General features: G+C 43.1%; 1 protein-coding gene across 1 annotated transcript in view; it reads right to left on the bottom strand.

The window, feature by feature from the left end:
• The window catches only part of CCDC30 (coiled-coil domain containing 30), a 127,410-nt gene that overhangs the window by 67,722 nt on the left and 43,689 nt on the right, over window positions 1-15,999 (bottom strand). Inside the window, exons 5-9 of the mRNA XM_043500104.1 lie at window positions 15,608-15,679; window positions 10,724-10,839; window positions 6,891-6,998; window positions 6,354-6,454; window positions 4,944-5,136 (exon numbers count right to left, since the gene is read on the bottom strand). Of these exons, the coding sequence (XP_043356039.1) occupies window positions 4,944-5,136; window positions 6,354-6,454; window positions 6,891-6,998; window positions 10,724-10,839; window positions 15,608-15,679 (590 nt within the window). The remainder of the gene's footprint in view (window positions 1-4,943; window positions 5,137-6,353; window positions 6,455-6,890; window positions 6,999-10,723; window positions 10,840-15,607; window positions 15,680-15,999) is intronic.

The following is a 15,999-nucleotide window of genomic DNA, read 5'->3' as shown; positions in this document are numbered from 1 at the left end:
GACCTCTCATGCTGGTCTTGGGGCTGTCCACAAAAAGGTCTTCTTGGCTTCTAGATGAAGAGCCAAGGAAACGGCTTGGTTTTTGAACAGCCCTATAGCTGGAATGTCTGGGAGTTAATTGAAATTTGGCACCTCAAGAGCGCTCACTGAGAAACAGCACCCAACTTTGTTACAGAGGGGATAAGTTTGGATTTGACAGTTATCCATGCTTGAAAAATCAGGTTCTAAGCAGTCAACAGATTGAGGAGGTTTGCAGCAGAGCTGGGAGCCCAGGCCAGATCTCTGTTGTGATGAAGCCATGTCCTTATCCACTGTGCCTCACTAAAAACAGGGTTCCAAATCCATGCACAGGTTCCACCACCTGTAAAGTGGGGCTGCTTTGAAAGCTACCAATGAGTAAGTGCTACAAAAGGGCAAAGTATTATTTTTAGGCTATTTTACAGATCGGAGAGCTCAAAGCTCAACGACTTGCCTGCCCAGCACTGTGGTGGGTCAGACAGAGACTTACAAGCCCAAGTACCTTGTTTCTGATTCTAGGTCTCCCACTTATCAGCTCTGCGATGTAAGTCACCTACCCTTCATGTTCTCCTTCATTGATTTTTCCTTGCAGTTGCCCACTTACGGAGTCACACGTCTGGTCTTGCGAGTACCCAGAATGTTCCACGACAGTTTGGTCGCTAAGGAGCACATGCCCTTTAAGTCTGGGCTCAGCATTCTATATCAAATACCTAACGGGACGCCCCAATACTCCACTTTCTCTTCTAATGCCAGCAGTCCTAGAATGTGTTTCTCTTCCCTTCCTAACATAGTCTCCTACTTGGTTGGGGAAGTTGCCATTGTACTGAGATTAGTCAGTCAACAGTTGGAGTATCATCCCCAGTTCCTTAATCAGAACCCATGAGAAAAGACTGAGAAGAACAGAGGAAGGTGTATGGGACACAAGGATCTATACCAACAAAAACTACAGTTAACAGCAAGAAACCCTTCTTCTTGGAGTATTACCTTTCTGCACAAATCTGTATTACTGGAAGATTAGCAGGCAGTAAGGTGCCTCAGGTTTGTGAAGTGACATGAGTTTAAACTGGATGTTACAGGTTGAGTTGGAATTTCATAAGGTTATCTAATTAATGTGTCTTATTAGCATTTTGTACCAGATATGGTTATCTTACATTTTGTGAAGCACCAAGAGTTCCCAGAGGATGGTATTGGGCAGTTGCTCTTCTCTGGCATGGTGTCATGTGGTTCTGATCTGATTCTCTCCTTGTTCAACATGTGTACGGGGCTATTGGGGGGCGAGCAAGGAAACATGGCTCAGGATGATGATAACTAGCTGTATATTTCTATCTTTTTGCCTCTGGCTGGTGTGGTGAGTTGATTTACCCAATATCTAAATGGAGACTGGGGCCTGGCTGAGGGCCTATGCTGGCTGACATGCAGTCCATTTCAAATTGAGATAATGCCTAGAGATTGGGAGAAAGACTCAGATGAAAGAACAGAAATGATTCCAGTATCTCCAAGGGACTGGGTGCTCCCAATATTTGCTGCTAATTTTTGCAAGATGGGGGTCTGGTAGAAACCTATTTGCAGCAGTTTCCAAGAATATTTCTTACCATCTGCCCTTGGCAAGGAGGCTGTGTCTGTTTCTTTCAGATGTGGGACGTCACCTTGGTCCAGCCATTCCTCTAGGCAAGATGAACTCTACATGGGACTACATCTTCAGACCATGCAGAAATTGCATCTAGAGCACTGAGTGGCAACTTGTGTATTAAATGGCATTTCACCCAGAGCACACATTTCTGAGTGCAGCTTCATGTTGTTTTTGGCTTAGAAATCCCTAAATGATTCGAGTCTTCTCAGCTTGAGCAACTGCCTCCCTGCTGATGTCACACCATGGCAGTTGTGAGCTCATGCTGTCAGCCTTCTGGAGGACCTGGGAAGGGCCTGTGCCAAGGTGTTCTTAGTGAGGGGTCCTGATCTCTGGAACTCATGTCCCTACATGGGTTGAGCCAAGCCACAATCTGGTGACCTACTGGACACACTATAAAACTCATTTGTTCTCCAAGGCTTGGGATGGTGAAGAATGGAAGGAGACATTGATGGCTTCACTTCATTGATATGGTTACAATCACACCTACATTAAGGCCAGAGCCATAGAATCATAGAATATCAGGGTTGGAAGGGACCTCAGGAGGTCATCTAGTCCAACCCCTGCTCAAAGCAGGACCAATCCCCAACTAAATCATCCATGTGATGGGGCCTTGGTGTAACTGAGAATATGGCCCCTAGAGTTCAAGATAGGTGCACACAGAATCAAAATAAAATCAAACATTCCTAGAAACAGAGGTGTTGGGGTCTTAGGTTCCAAGGACATTCAGAGTGATATTGCATGGCAGTGAGAGAGTGAATCTAAATGGCCTTGGATACAGGAACCAAGAATAGCTTTTCAGAAGCCTCAGGAGGGCCATAGGCTCCCTGTTCAAACAATGGAAGAGGAAAAAAGAACCTCTGGAGAAAACACTACCTGCACCTGCAACGCTTGACTGCAAGGACCTAACAGTGCCAAGTGAGCCTCAGAGCCAGGCCTCTCTTAAGCCTTATTGACACGAGTGAACTATTATGCTGCTTCTTTTCCCTGGTATTACTCTCGATTCCATGAGGCTGAGGTTTCCTCTGACTTCTCTAGGCTGCAAGGCAGATCTCAGACTTGAGGATCTCTCCTTAGATCTGAACTGGGGACCATTCATTGACCTGTGGCCAAGGTAGCTGGAAAGTCTTTAGAGGATAACTTAGCCAGACCCTCGGTGTTAGATTCGACCAATGGAGCCTCAAGAGCTTATTCTAAAAGGAAGAGCTGGAGACGGCTCCCTCTAGCTTTTCGGACCTCAAGAATGAAACTGCTGCCCAAACTAAACACAACCTCAGGGAATGCTGCTCACAGACAGGTAAGGGATGGAACATGATGATCTGATAGACATCCTGGGTCCATATAAAGGGCAGCACTTAAAGCCAATCCTCTTACTGGTTCTAGCCATGGAAAATATCAACAGCACAATAATGAGTCTGAACACACGTGGAAATGGAGGCAAAACCCTCAATAAACAGCAAAAATGGACCCTAACTGCTATCCAGAAGGTTCCAGACTTGCACACTGCAGTAGGATGGATCTATACAGGAAGAACAAGATGACAACATTTGGAGGAACCAGGTGTGCTATACCTAGACTGGATGAGTCATTACACAAAGTAAAACTATTTCCCCATGTTATTTCTCCCCCCTCCACCCCACCCTCCACTGTTCTTGTTAACTGCTGGAAATAGCCTACCTTGCTTGTCACCATGAAAGGTTTTCCTCCTTTCCCCCCCCGCTGCTGGTGATGGCTCATCTTAAGTGATCACTCTCCTTACAGTGTGTATGATAAAACCCATTGTTTCATATTCTCTGTGTGTATATATAAATCTCCCCACTGTTTTTTCCACCAAATGCATCCGATGAAGTGAGCTGTAGCTCACAAAAGCTTATGCTCAAATAAATTTGTTAGTCTCTAAGGTGCCACAAGTACTCCTTTTTTTTTTGCGAATACAGACTAACACGGCTGCTACTCTGAAACCTATACTTAGACTGTAGATGCAGCAGGCTACCTCTCTTGGAGCTAATGGCTCAGAACTTTGAGCTCTAGAGATCCCGCACATGCCATGCACTAGGGGCATGGGCTTGCTAGTACTTGCCAGTGAGGATTTGCTGAAGCATTTGGGGGACCTTTTTTTAAAAAAAAAACAGTCAAAAAATTCAAAAACAGCTGGGTAGGTTTTCTTGCAAATTTACTGAAAAAACAGTATTTGGGCAGAGATGAAGTATGACAAATTTCAGAGCCAAAGAAAAACTGTTGAGGAAGTAATAAATGTCTAACGTCAGCTTCCTAGTGGGACAGCAACCTCAGCCTTCACTATCACTGACAGGTCTGGTTATAATTTCTTTTGGTATTATATTTAGTGCCCCCTAAAATATCTGTTCACAGCAGATGCATATCCTCTGATCATGAGTATCTGCTTGTCAACACATAGGGTGGATTCTACTATCTGGATATCTCTAACTCCATTAGAACTGGAGGAACCAGGGCTGGATATACTCTTGAGTGTCCAGTTGCTCTAAAATGTAGGCACCGCCCTTCTATATTCATTACTCCTTACTTCTGAAGCACCTCTAAAGTGAGGACATCTCAGAGGTCAGAGATGCAGTCACATTGCATTGCAGCCTTTGCTTTCCTCACACACTGGCTCTCCTGCATTAATTCTACAGCATCGCTTTTAGCCCACCTCCTACTCTCACATCCATGCCCGTCTCTCCACTCCCCTCAACCCTGCCATCCCATGTGCCATTCCTCTGTCCACCGGCACAACATAGCTGCAGCTCCTCCCTGAGGTGGGTCAGCACAGCTGCTACTATTGAGCACATGCCAGATGTCCAGTTACACACCCCACTATCACTGTGACTACTTGATTCTCCTCACTGGCTTTCCAAAAAGACAATCCCCAAACCTGATGCACCTTTGGCTCAGGTCATCTGAGCAGTAACACAGCCCCAGAAGGAAACATTTACAAAAGGAACCCCTGCCTGATTCCCAATGGTTCAGAAGCTGATTCTATCATTTTTCAGTATTACTGGAAGCCATTTTAAATGGCCTCTGACTGTGAAAAAGATGACACTGCTGTGTGCATAGGAATCCTTACTTCCAAATCACGAGTGTCATAATTAACTGTTTGATTTTTTCATCTCTTCTCCCAGATTTCTGGATTTGGTGGATGTTGCTAGTTGTATATCTGCTGAACCAAAAAGCACAGCAACATGCAATGTTATATAAAATATTGTTTTATTTGTCATTGTATAGAGCCAAAAGGAAATAAAGGTTAAAAAGAAATATCTGGCACTCTTTAATTCTGACTTACTTTCCTGTGAAGTCCTTCAATCTCACCCTCAAGATGTTCTCTGTCTTCTCTGGTTTGGTTCTGAGTTTCTCCCAGAATCGATTCTAACTCTTCATTACATTCAACCAAATCCTCGTGTTCTCGCTGCAGCTTCTGTAGCTTGTGCAGAAGCTGAAAATTCCTGCCCTCATTGTTGTCTATTACCTTTCGGCACCTAGACACCAATGACAATAATTGCTATAATTGTTAAATTAACATATAATCACACAATCACACAATCATTACAATCCTTCATGCACCTGGCAGAGACCAATTACTGGATAGGGGTTTGGGGAGAGTACACAGGAAAGCACACAGGTTCCCCAGAAGTATTTTATAAACTCCAGAAATGAGGCACGTCTGTCCTGGGTGATTGCAGGTCTGGACTCAGGTAACCTGTGACTCTGATGACCCCATTGCAGTCCAATCCCCAACATGACCCACCTTAGCCATCCCCTGCTGCACTTTAGCCCCATCCCCTGCTTGGCTACTCACACAGAGCCCTCTGCACCGGTGGGGGTAGCGAGGACCCTCTGGTCAGGCGGGAGTCAACTGAAGAGCAGCAGGGGCAGCGGAAGGCCATTCAGCTGCCCAAAGATTGATGGAGACAATCCAGGACTCTCCTTTCCCTGATGCATCCAAAGAGGAGCAGACGAGGTGGGACAGGCTGCAGGCCTCCCTCCTCTCTTAGCAGCTGCGGGGGGGGGAGGGTGAGGAGAAATGCTGCTTTGACCCTTTAGAAGACCCAAGTCTGGGGGTTTAACTTAAAAAGCGAATGCCTTGATAGGAGTTTGCAACACCATATAGTAGTAAAAAAATCAACAACAACAACAACAACAACAAAGCAGCATGACTTTGGGATGCAGAAGGAAAATGTAGACAAGATATCAGGGAAAACCCTCCTGACAGCGAAATGTATCAGACTCCCAAGTCATTTTCCAAAGGATGTGCTGGAAGCCCCATTGCTTAAGAAATGTAACATGAGGCTGGAGAAAGCCATGGAGAACATGTTGGAGGGAAATCTCCTGCCCTGACCCTGGAGGCTAGAGGCCAGCTGAGAGCTTTATTACCTCCAATGTTTATGATTTATGAACAAACGAACAAAGCTAACATTAAAAGGTCTTTTAAAGCAAGCAGTAAATGCTCCCACACCAGTGACATTAACATTGCAAGAAGGGAAAGCTGACCCGGGAGAACCAGAGGGTTCTTGAACTGGGCTATATGGAAGCAACCGAGGAAGGACAATAGGAGGTGACAACTGAAAGCACAGTTCTCATTGTCAAGATGGAGATTTTGAAGCAAACATGAATCAGATTCACTTGTGTTTTCACTTTGAATTTGGTTAAAACTGCAATGACTGAGCCATTCCCTTTGGCTATCCACATCATTCACCTTTTATGAACAGTCTCATTATTCTGATCTCTTCTTTCCTGACCTAAGTCAGCTTTGTCTACAGCACACTCTTCTTCAAACCTCGCTGGATCTTTTTTATCCTGCATCTAAAGAATATATTTAAAGTTAGCAGAGATTTAAGAAAAACATAAAAGAGAAATCTTGGAAATGGCTGAACCCAAGAGCATCCTAATATATATAAGTTACAGTGTAAACAGAGAGGAAGCAGAATCTTCTACCCTCAGTCCCACTAGGAGTGTAATGGAGCCAATCAGTCGACATCGGCTTAAACAAGCAGAGATTTGATCTTAACTTTAAATGCATTTCTAAGCCCCGTATGTCCTGAAGTCATATGAATCCATATCACTGAGCCACACTCAAATTCTAGAATGGAAATACACAAAATTTGCCTAATTAGAACGAAAGCACAGTTGTGCTATATTCTTATTCGTGTTATATGACTTAAGAGAAGAATAAAGCCCATTTATTTTGAACAATTTCTCAAATGGCAACCTGAAAATCAGCTGTTGACAATATCTGCAGTGAGCAACATGTGTTTTCTTCTGTTTCATCCATTCCAGGCAATACAAGTCCTGGTTTCTCATTCTTTTGATACTCACAAATCTCTTCTTTGAGCTTTTCAACCTTTAAAGGCAAAAAGAGTCCCTTGTATTTCCATTGTACCTTCATCTGGCCAGCTAAAGTCACTTTACAACTCACAGCAAATCAGGAAAAGGAGAACAGCCCAAATAATTACCCATAAGTAGGATTTTAAAAGCACATTATGCAAAATTAAGAACACTGTTTTGATCAAAAATATTCTAAGATAATACCACACCATTTGAAACAAACAGTCCAAAATCTTCAACCTACAAGTAAAAATGTTTTGTCAAATTCCTAGGAAACCAACAGTTGAAATCTTGCTAAATTTAGTTGTTAATAAACTGCTAGATTAAATGCTAGAAGGCTAAAATAATTCAACCATTAATGTTCAGTATTCAAATACACAATATTCTGGAAAAATCAAAGCTGGTTCTCATATCAACATTCACATATTGCATGGGACTATATGCAATTCCTAATTGAATTGTATAAGAATATTACTGTGTCTGCTGTATTCGTATTCACTGATAAAGCTCCAAGATGAGATAAATGTATGATCAAAAGTGCTACTTGTTTATCATTTAAAACATGTATAAAATCCCAGACAAAGTATTTGAAGAGGAGGGATTTCAGGTGGCTCTCTCATTTACTGCAAGGGAAAAAATGATGGGGGGTTATGATCTTACTACATCTTTTGCATCCTATTCTGTGACTCATGACAGCAATTCTCACAGCAGCGGGTTGAAGATTAAATCACAATAGTGGATGAGAGGTGGAGCAACAAGGCACACTGGTGACCTGGCACACTGAGGGTGTGTGTGGCAGTTGCAGTTGTCTGGTTCTAGGGAGCACAACTCAGATTCTTTAGCAAATGGGCTGGTTGATCATGGTATGTTGAGACAAAAGACCAGAGGGCCAACTTTTATTATCTGTCCCACTGGTGTCCTCTGAGGCCTTATTTCAGGGGCCTAATGGAGCAACTGGAAGAAGTGACCTCAACCTTCAGCTCATACTGCTTAATGAACAGCAGGAAAGCCACCATCTGTGATTTAGGCATGGATTTGGTTTCAAGCCTTGCACTAATTCATAGAGTTTTAAGACCAGAAGGGATCTCACAGGCCACAGAATTTCACCCAGTCATTCCTGCATCATGCCCATATCTTGCGGCAGAGTATATTTTGTAGAATGTGTTACCAAGATCTGGTTGGACAGCTGCATATTTGCTTCAACATGATCTAAGGGAAAGGGATATAACCCTGTGCTCTTTGCAGGTTACCTCAAAAAGTAGGAGATGCCACACCAAGGATGGATTCATTTGAATGTGTCTATCTGACATGTAAGTTTCAGGATAAAATTGATCTAGGAATTCTGGTAGTACACAGACAATCATGCTGTTCTGCAGCATTCCTATCTGAGCCTAAGGAGCTATTTTCTTGTTAATACATAATAAAATAAAATAAAAAAATAAATAATAATAGTTAGGCCTGGTATTGTATTCTCCAAGACTTCTTGGGTGAACTCCTGGTCTTAGCATCAGGGGGAGTTTTGCTACTGACTTCAGTGAGGCAAGGGATTGCACTCCTTTTTTAAAAATCAATTTTATTGTCCATACTGGAACATCAACCTGGGATCAGCCAGGACACATTGACAAATATGGGAGTTTCTCTGGTGCTTTCTGACCCTACTCTCCACAATGGACACATTCTGGATCTGATTTTTGGGATGTGGATGGAAATAGAAGGTGTTAAATATATGTTGCAGTTGGCAACCACCAAGAGGTTGCTCATGGACAGACACACAGAGAGAAAGGCTCCAGTTTCATCTGTTCATTTCTACTTAAATTTTGCTAGAGGTCTCATCCTGCCAGTAGTTTCTACAAATTAAAGATGATAAATTTCTAACATAAAAAGTATTGTACCCAAAAAAGTGTGATTCGCTATACTACTATTATTATGATAATCTTTATCCATCAGAATTAAGTTTCTCATTGAATTAAAAAATAGTGGTTGCTTAGGTAGAAGTGATCATGACTTGGTAACATTTGCTCTGAGTATACTGAATACAGATCCAGCCAGCAATATATATACCTGGTACCTTTGATCAGTCATTGAGAAGGAGGCCCTAGCAATGAAATGGGCTGTGGAGGCTTTAAGTACTACTTGTGGGGGAATGCCTGTCAGCTAGTGACTGACCACGTACCACTACGATGGCTGGACACCAAGACAATACCAACCGCAGGATTATGCAGTGGTACCTCTCCTTGCAGTCGTACAGCTTTGAAATCCTTCACTGAACAGGGAAGGATCACAAAAACACCAATTTTTCTAGAGAGATGCGGGGGAGAGGGATTTTCCAAGAACCACAGGACTATGCCGTGGCACCAGTCTGAAGTGGGACGGTTTGTGACAGGGTATATAAACCCCTCACTGGACAGGAGGGGGTTAAGGAGCAACTCTGGCCTCAGGAGGCCCAGCCCCTCCGACTGTGCCAAGTGTGCTCAGATTGGAGGCAGGGTTTAAAAGGCAGCCAGACAGCTCAGTCAGGGCTGGCAGGCCAGGGAGAAAGATGTGCTCTGGGATCTCCAGGGGAGACATGGCTGGATCCTACACCTTCCTAAGCCAAGGAATGGGAAGCTGCAGCACTGGAGACTGGGGCCAGATCAGGAAGCCCGGAAGGCAGTGCTCCTCAGGGATGTCTGGCAGCCAGCTGGGATGCAAAAGGAGGTAGGAAGTGACCCAGGGAAGCTGTCTGGAGACTGATGCAAGAAACCGTAGGGTGAGCGGAGCCAAACCAGCCTCCAAGGGCCTTGGGTCAGAACCCTGTGCAGTGGGAGGGCCCAGGTTCCCCTACCCCACTGAGAACTGAACCCACTAGGCCGGGCTACTGCCTGTGAACTGAACCCACTAGGCTGAGCTGGCACCCATGAACTATACCCACTAGGCAGGGTTGCTGCCTTCAAGAGTGACATCCACTAGGTGAGAATTCCGCCAGAGGTGAACCACTGGGTGTAACTGCTGCCTTGGAATCTAACTGCTAGGCAAGAGATGCTACCTCCTGCTGATAGGGTCCCACAGGATCAATCCCAACACTATTCAATATCTTTATCAATGACCCCAAAGAAAATATAAAATCACATCTGACAACATTTGCACATTATTCGGGTGGTAAATAATGTTGAGGACAGGCTACTAATAGAGAACAATCTGGATCACACAGCAAGCGGGGCACAATAACACAACATGCATGTTAAGGTCCCAGTTCAGTAAAGCACTGAAGCACATGCTTAAACTTAAGCACATGAGCAATGCTATCCCTACTCAGCAAAGCATGTAAGCATGGGTTTAAAGGTAATTTTGGCTTAACCCCCATTGCAGTCAATAGGAGAGGGATGGGATTTCAGTGTTTCCTTTTTGGGTGCCCAACCTGAGTCACTTCAGCACTCACAGCTTCCACTAATTTCGTTTGGAGCTCTGGGTGCTCAAAATGTTTCCAGCAGCCATGAAGCTCATGGTCACAGGCCATAGAAATTTGTTTATAGAAACACCTAGTGTCCGAATGTTTCTGGTTGTTCAGGTTCCTTCAGTGGACACTAACCAGAAAACGGGAGAACTCTGACGCAAGGTGAGATTAACGAAGCCAGGGGCAAAGCAGCAGGAAAGGCTATATGCGATGGTGTGACTGAATAAACAGCTGAGGCATGGACAGCTCAGGGCTACAGCAGACTGAGAGTGAATTACATGCCAAATAAGGTGGAGACAGAGACTTACCAGTTCTAGGAACACTTTTCTTTCAGAGTCAAGCGATCGGACCCGACTGCGCAATGCTAGAATTTCCTTGTCCAGTCTGTTGTTGTGTTCCATGGCCTTCTGCAGCTCAGTCCTATCTAAACTCCAGCAAATGACAGGAAAACACTTAGGCAACACATGGACAGATGGGAATGGAGTCAACACTGCCCTAACCCTGGCCCTTGCTGTGCATCTGAGCTCAAGGTTTGGCACAGGAAGGCGTCACATGAGTATGGACCCCTGGAATGTACTACCTTTGGGTGTGTGATGCTGCCCTCTAGTGGCTGGTTCACAAAGCATAAGGGAGCCATTAATCAGGTCAAGGAGCTTTATCTCTGCTCAAATGGCAGGGTCTTGTGATTTTTGGAGCTTTAGCACCAGGGTTCTAGTCCAAGATCTGCTAGTATATGGTTTATTATGGAAGCATGTCAGCCTTTCCTTAGTCAGGGCTAAGCTTGATCTCACTTGAAGCACAACAAAAAACCTAATTCTTTCAACTATTTAAAGACAGGTCTCAGTGACAACTAGAACATATTCTGAAAATACTGAATAAACTGAGCAACTACTTTTTTAGATTTAAAAATGACTCCTTTTAGAAATTTCTACCAAGTGTCTAATATTTATCTGTACACTTCTATCCACCCAGCAAAATCACATTACACCTACCAATTTGAAACCCAGGTAGATTTGGAGATTGGTGTATGCAAGAAGCCATTTTTCTTAAAAGGCAAGAACAGTAAAATATCTAGGAAATCACCATTGTTTGAAAATTAGATGTGGTTATCCCCCAGTGAAGCTGTTATACATGGCAAGTGAGATTATTCCATTTTAAAACTCTGGAACTAGCTGGGCTACTTTTTAAACCCAGAAACAAATGCCAAGGTGTATGAAGTGAAGGTCCCCCATGGTTGCAGAAATCAAGGTAGGGGGACAGCCTGGTGTGTTTGCAGGGAGTAGTCTGGGGTAGAGGGTGCTGGAGAGTTGGTATCACGCTGGAGTTGTGGATATTTAGCCTATACTTCTGACAGAATTCTGCGCCCCTGCAGGGGTGCAGAATCCATACGGCCCACATATTTCTGTACACCCCATGCAGAAAAATGCAAAAAAGAAATCTGCAGGGGGACATTCGCCTCTTCCCCAGCAGCACATCTGTTCCAGTGTGCCTGGAGCAGCTTCAGAGACACAAATCACTGTGCGGGGCTGGGCATATGTGCCTGCACGGGAGACTTTTATCACCATGGGGACAGGGCTGGGCGTGGGTGCCTAGGTGTGGGTCAACATGCAAGAGAAACTCTGTCCCTCTCATTTGCTACTGCAGCTTGCTGGGGGCATGGAGGGTAGGCCTTTTTATTATGCACAAGCAAGGCTTGGTCCTGGAGGCAGAAATGTAGCAGCCTGCTTGCTAGTTAATTGATCTCATTCTCTGAGGCAGAAATGTTGCAGCCTGCTTGCGTAGCAGCATTGTTAATGTTCCTGCTGTTAGTTAACTGTTCCTATTCTTAGTCAGTTGCCCCAGGGGCATAAAACCTGTAAAAGTTTTAGGGTCCCTACATTGCCAGAGTGATGTAAAGTCTTCTAAATGACAGTAACAGAATCAGCTAGGAGATCTATGTGCTTTCTCACTTTTTTCCTGTGCCAAAGTGGCACAATGGGATACATCTCAGGATTTATTTTACTTACCCATTATTAAAAAAAAATACTTTGAGGGCAAATAAAACATTTACCAAGCAGTCAGTAAAATGTCAGGACAATCAGAAGCAAACACTTCCCAAAGAACCCAGACAGGCCCAGGACAATGATTAGCAAAACTATGACTTTCATGTGTGAAAGTCTGAGCAATTAAAAATGACATTCTACTTTTTTTTTTGGCTGTTTGGTGTTCTGTTATTTAATTTAAATGAAAATCTAGGATTATAACTGGAATGCAGGGTATTAGTTACCAAGTGTTTGTAGTTTAACTTTCATGTGTTTAGGAAATGGTGAATAGTTATTGTGACTTTTTTCTGTACTGTAATTTAAATAAATTACCAAAACAATTTAAACTGGTGTAATTATATTGCAGTATTTTCACAAATAAAATATGCAGAATTTTTAATTTTTTGGTGCAGAATCCCCCCAGGAGTAAACCTAGTCTGGTTACTCCTGTAGGAATCAGCCCTCAACAGCAGGGAAGACTTCTCTCTGGAAAAGGAGAGGTGTCCCTTGGAAACATCAAAACGACCTATTTAGATAAAAAATAAGCACAGAAGAGACTCTGGGCCATAAGCAATTGGTAAAAGCGGTGGAGCATTTGAACCTCAGCCCTGGTGCAGGTTAGAGCAACAATGGAGGGAGGGCATGCGCTAACTTAATCTGGCAGTGGTCCTTAAGGACCATTCTCCAGCCGAGCATAGATGGAGCACAGCACAATTCAGCTGTGCTCCTGACAAATTCCTTATGCTGAGCAGGGCTGAATGTCACTGCAGCTGGCTCTGCCCCTTAATAGCTCCTGCACACCAGGTTAGATGCGCAGGTGAACGAGCCTCTGATAGTGTGACTGATGTGATTAGGCCTGGTGATGGTGTCCCCTGAATAGATATGTGGACACAGTTGGCAACGGGCTTTATTGCAAGGATAGGTTCCTGGGTTAGTGTTCCTGGGCTGTCTGTAAGCAAGGACTGGCCTGTCTCCCAAGATCTGTGAGAGTGATGGGTCATACTTCAGGATAGGTTATAGATCCTGGATGATGCGCTGAAGAGGTTTTAGTTGGGGGCTGAAGGTGATAGCTAGTGGCTAGATGGCTAGACAGGCCAGTCCTTGCTTACAGACAGCCCCCCAACCTGAAGCAAATACTCACCAGCAACCACACACCACAGAACAAAAACACTAACCAGGAACTTATCCTTGCAACAAAGCCCGTTGCCAACTGTGTCCACATATCTATTCAGGGGACACCATCATAGGTCCTAATCTCATCAGCCACAGTATCAGAGGCTCGTTCACCTATGCATCTACCAATGTGATATATGCCATCATGTGCCAGCAATGCCCCTCTGCCATGCACATTGGCCAAACTGGACAGTCTCTACGTAAAGAATAAATGGACACAAATCAGACATCAAGAATTATAACATTCAAAAATCAGTCGGAGAACACTTCAGTCTCTTTGGTCACTCGATTACAGACCTAAAAGTGGCAATTCTTCAAAGAAAAAACTTCAGAAACAGACTCCAACGAGAGACTGCTGAATTGGAATTAATCTGCAAACTGGATACAATTAACTTAGGCTTGAATAAAGACGGGGAGTGGATGTGTCATTACACAAAGTAAAACTATTTCCCCTTGTTTATTTCCTCCTCCCTACTGTTCTTGTCAACTGCTGGAAATGTCCCACCTTGATTATCATTCCAAAAGGTCCCCCCCCCCCGGTAATAGCTCACCTTTCCTGATCACTCTTGTTACAGTCTGTATGGTAACACCCATTATTTCATGTTCTCTGTGTATATAAAATATCCCCACTGTATTTTCCACTGTATGCATCCGATGAAGTGAGCTGTAGCTCACGAAAGCTTATGCTCAAATAAATTTGTTTGTCGCTACGGTGCCACAAGTCCTCCTTTTCTTTCTGCACACCAGGGTAATTCTCATTTGCCTGATCTGTCTGCTTTCTGGCCCCCTTGCGCTGTCTAAGTCACATAAAGAAGCCAGAACAGAAGAGAGGATTTGGACCCTTTTCTAAGGTCCCTTAGTCATCCTGACCTTCACTTCTCCAGAAGGTTGTTTACTGGGCTTTATTTTTAGTAAAAACATGCACAATTCATTCTACAGCAGAAAATATTTGTAATTAGCAACTGAAAAGTCCAGGACAGTGTAAGGAGAGGTGTTAGTTTAGTGCAAGCAGAAAGGACACATGTTGCTTTCTTGTTCCTGAGAAACACACAGAAAACTAACATCTTTGGGAATGTGTTTATTTCATGAACAGATTCTAAAAGTTCACAAAAACCACAACACTAAATATTACCATGAACAGAAACAATCCAAGCTTATTAGCATAGCAGTATAGGCATAACACTAACACTTATGGAATACATTGGTGCAATAAAACCATGTTAGTATGGTACTTACTCCTATCCCTTACAGTGTTTCAAAAAGTCATAGTTAGTGAACATAATATAGCTCATTCTACAGCCATTCTGGTGAATATGGATAGCAAAGAATTTAGAGGTTTCAAAGTAGCAGCCGTGTTAGTCTGTATTCGCAAAAAGAAAAGGAGGACTTGTGGCACCTTAGAGACTAACAAATTTATTTGAGCATAAGCTTTTGTGAGCCGATGAAGTGAGCTATAGCTCACGAAAATCTATGCTCAAATAAATTTGTTCGTCTCTAAGGTGCCACAAGTACTTCTTTTCCTTTTTTTAAAGAATTTAGACTGTAAGCAACATCAAGCAAAGTGTCAATAGTTTGTGTTAGGAGCACAACACTAGAAATCTTTCTGGATTTGAATTTATATTCCAACCATACTCCTTAGTAGAGCTGGTAAAAAAAAAAAAATTCTCCTCAGAAAATTTGGACAAAAACTATTTTTTTCATTTTCATCTAACTTTTCAGTGGGACATTTCAACTTTTTGTCAAAAACTGAAGCTATTTTAGCCCAAAACTGCTGAAAACCCACACAATTTCTGGTTTTAGCTGAAAATTTTGGGCATTTGGATTTTCAGTTTTCCAATGAAATATAACATTTTTTCAAGGAAAACATACACTTTCTGCAAAAATTTTCATTCAGCTAAAAACTCAATTGTCTGTTAAAACAATTTTGACAAAAAATTTCAACCACCCAGGCCCGGAAGTAACATCAGCAGGTATGTATGCTGCTATTGTATGCCTTACCACTGTCTTTCAGCTTATTCGTCTCTTCTCTCCAGCTCTCAGATGTTTGTGGGGCCAGCTGCAAAGCAGGATCTAACAGAACAACGGAGAAACAATCTCACCTAATGATAACTTTGCCCATCCTTTTTTATGAGCACAAAATTCTAGAATCTTCTTCTATAGTTTTTCATTCAAAAAATTCAAACAATATAACACTGAGCTTAAAGGAGTGGAAAGAGCACAAAACTAGGCCATAACTCATTATTTTAAACACTTAGCAACCACCAACAATAGAAAATAATGTACTGGACTGCAAAATTGCCTTGGGGATCATACACTTTTTATTAAACTTCAACAGGCTGCAAGAGCAAACACTGGTTCTAGATGGACTTTCCCTCAAATAAATCAGGGAT

The sequence above is a fragment of the Dermochelys coriacea genome, chromosome 18 (assembly GCF_009764565.3).
Source record: "Dermochelys coriacea isolate rDerCor1 chromosome 18, rDerCor1.pri.v4, whole genome shotgun sequence".
Taxonomy (NCBI): Eukaryota; Metazoa; Chordata; order Testudines; family Dermochelyidae; genus Dermochelys; species Dermochelys coriacea.
Note: the sequence above shows the minus strand (reverse complement) of the source record. Positions and strands in the feature narration are given on the sequence as shown.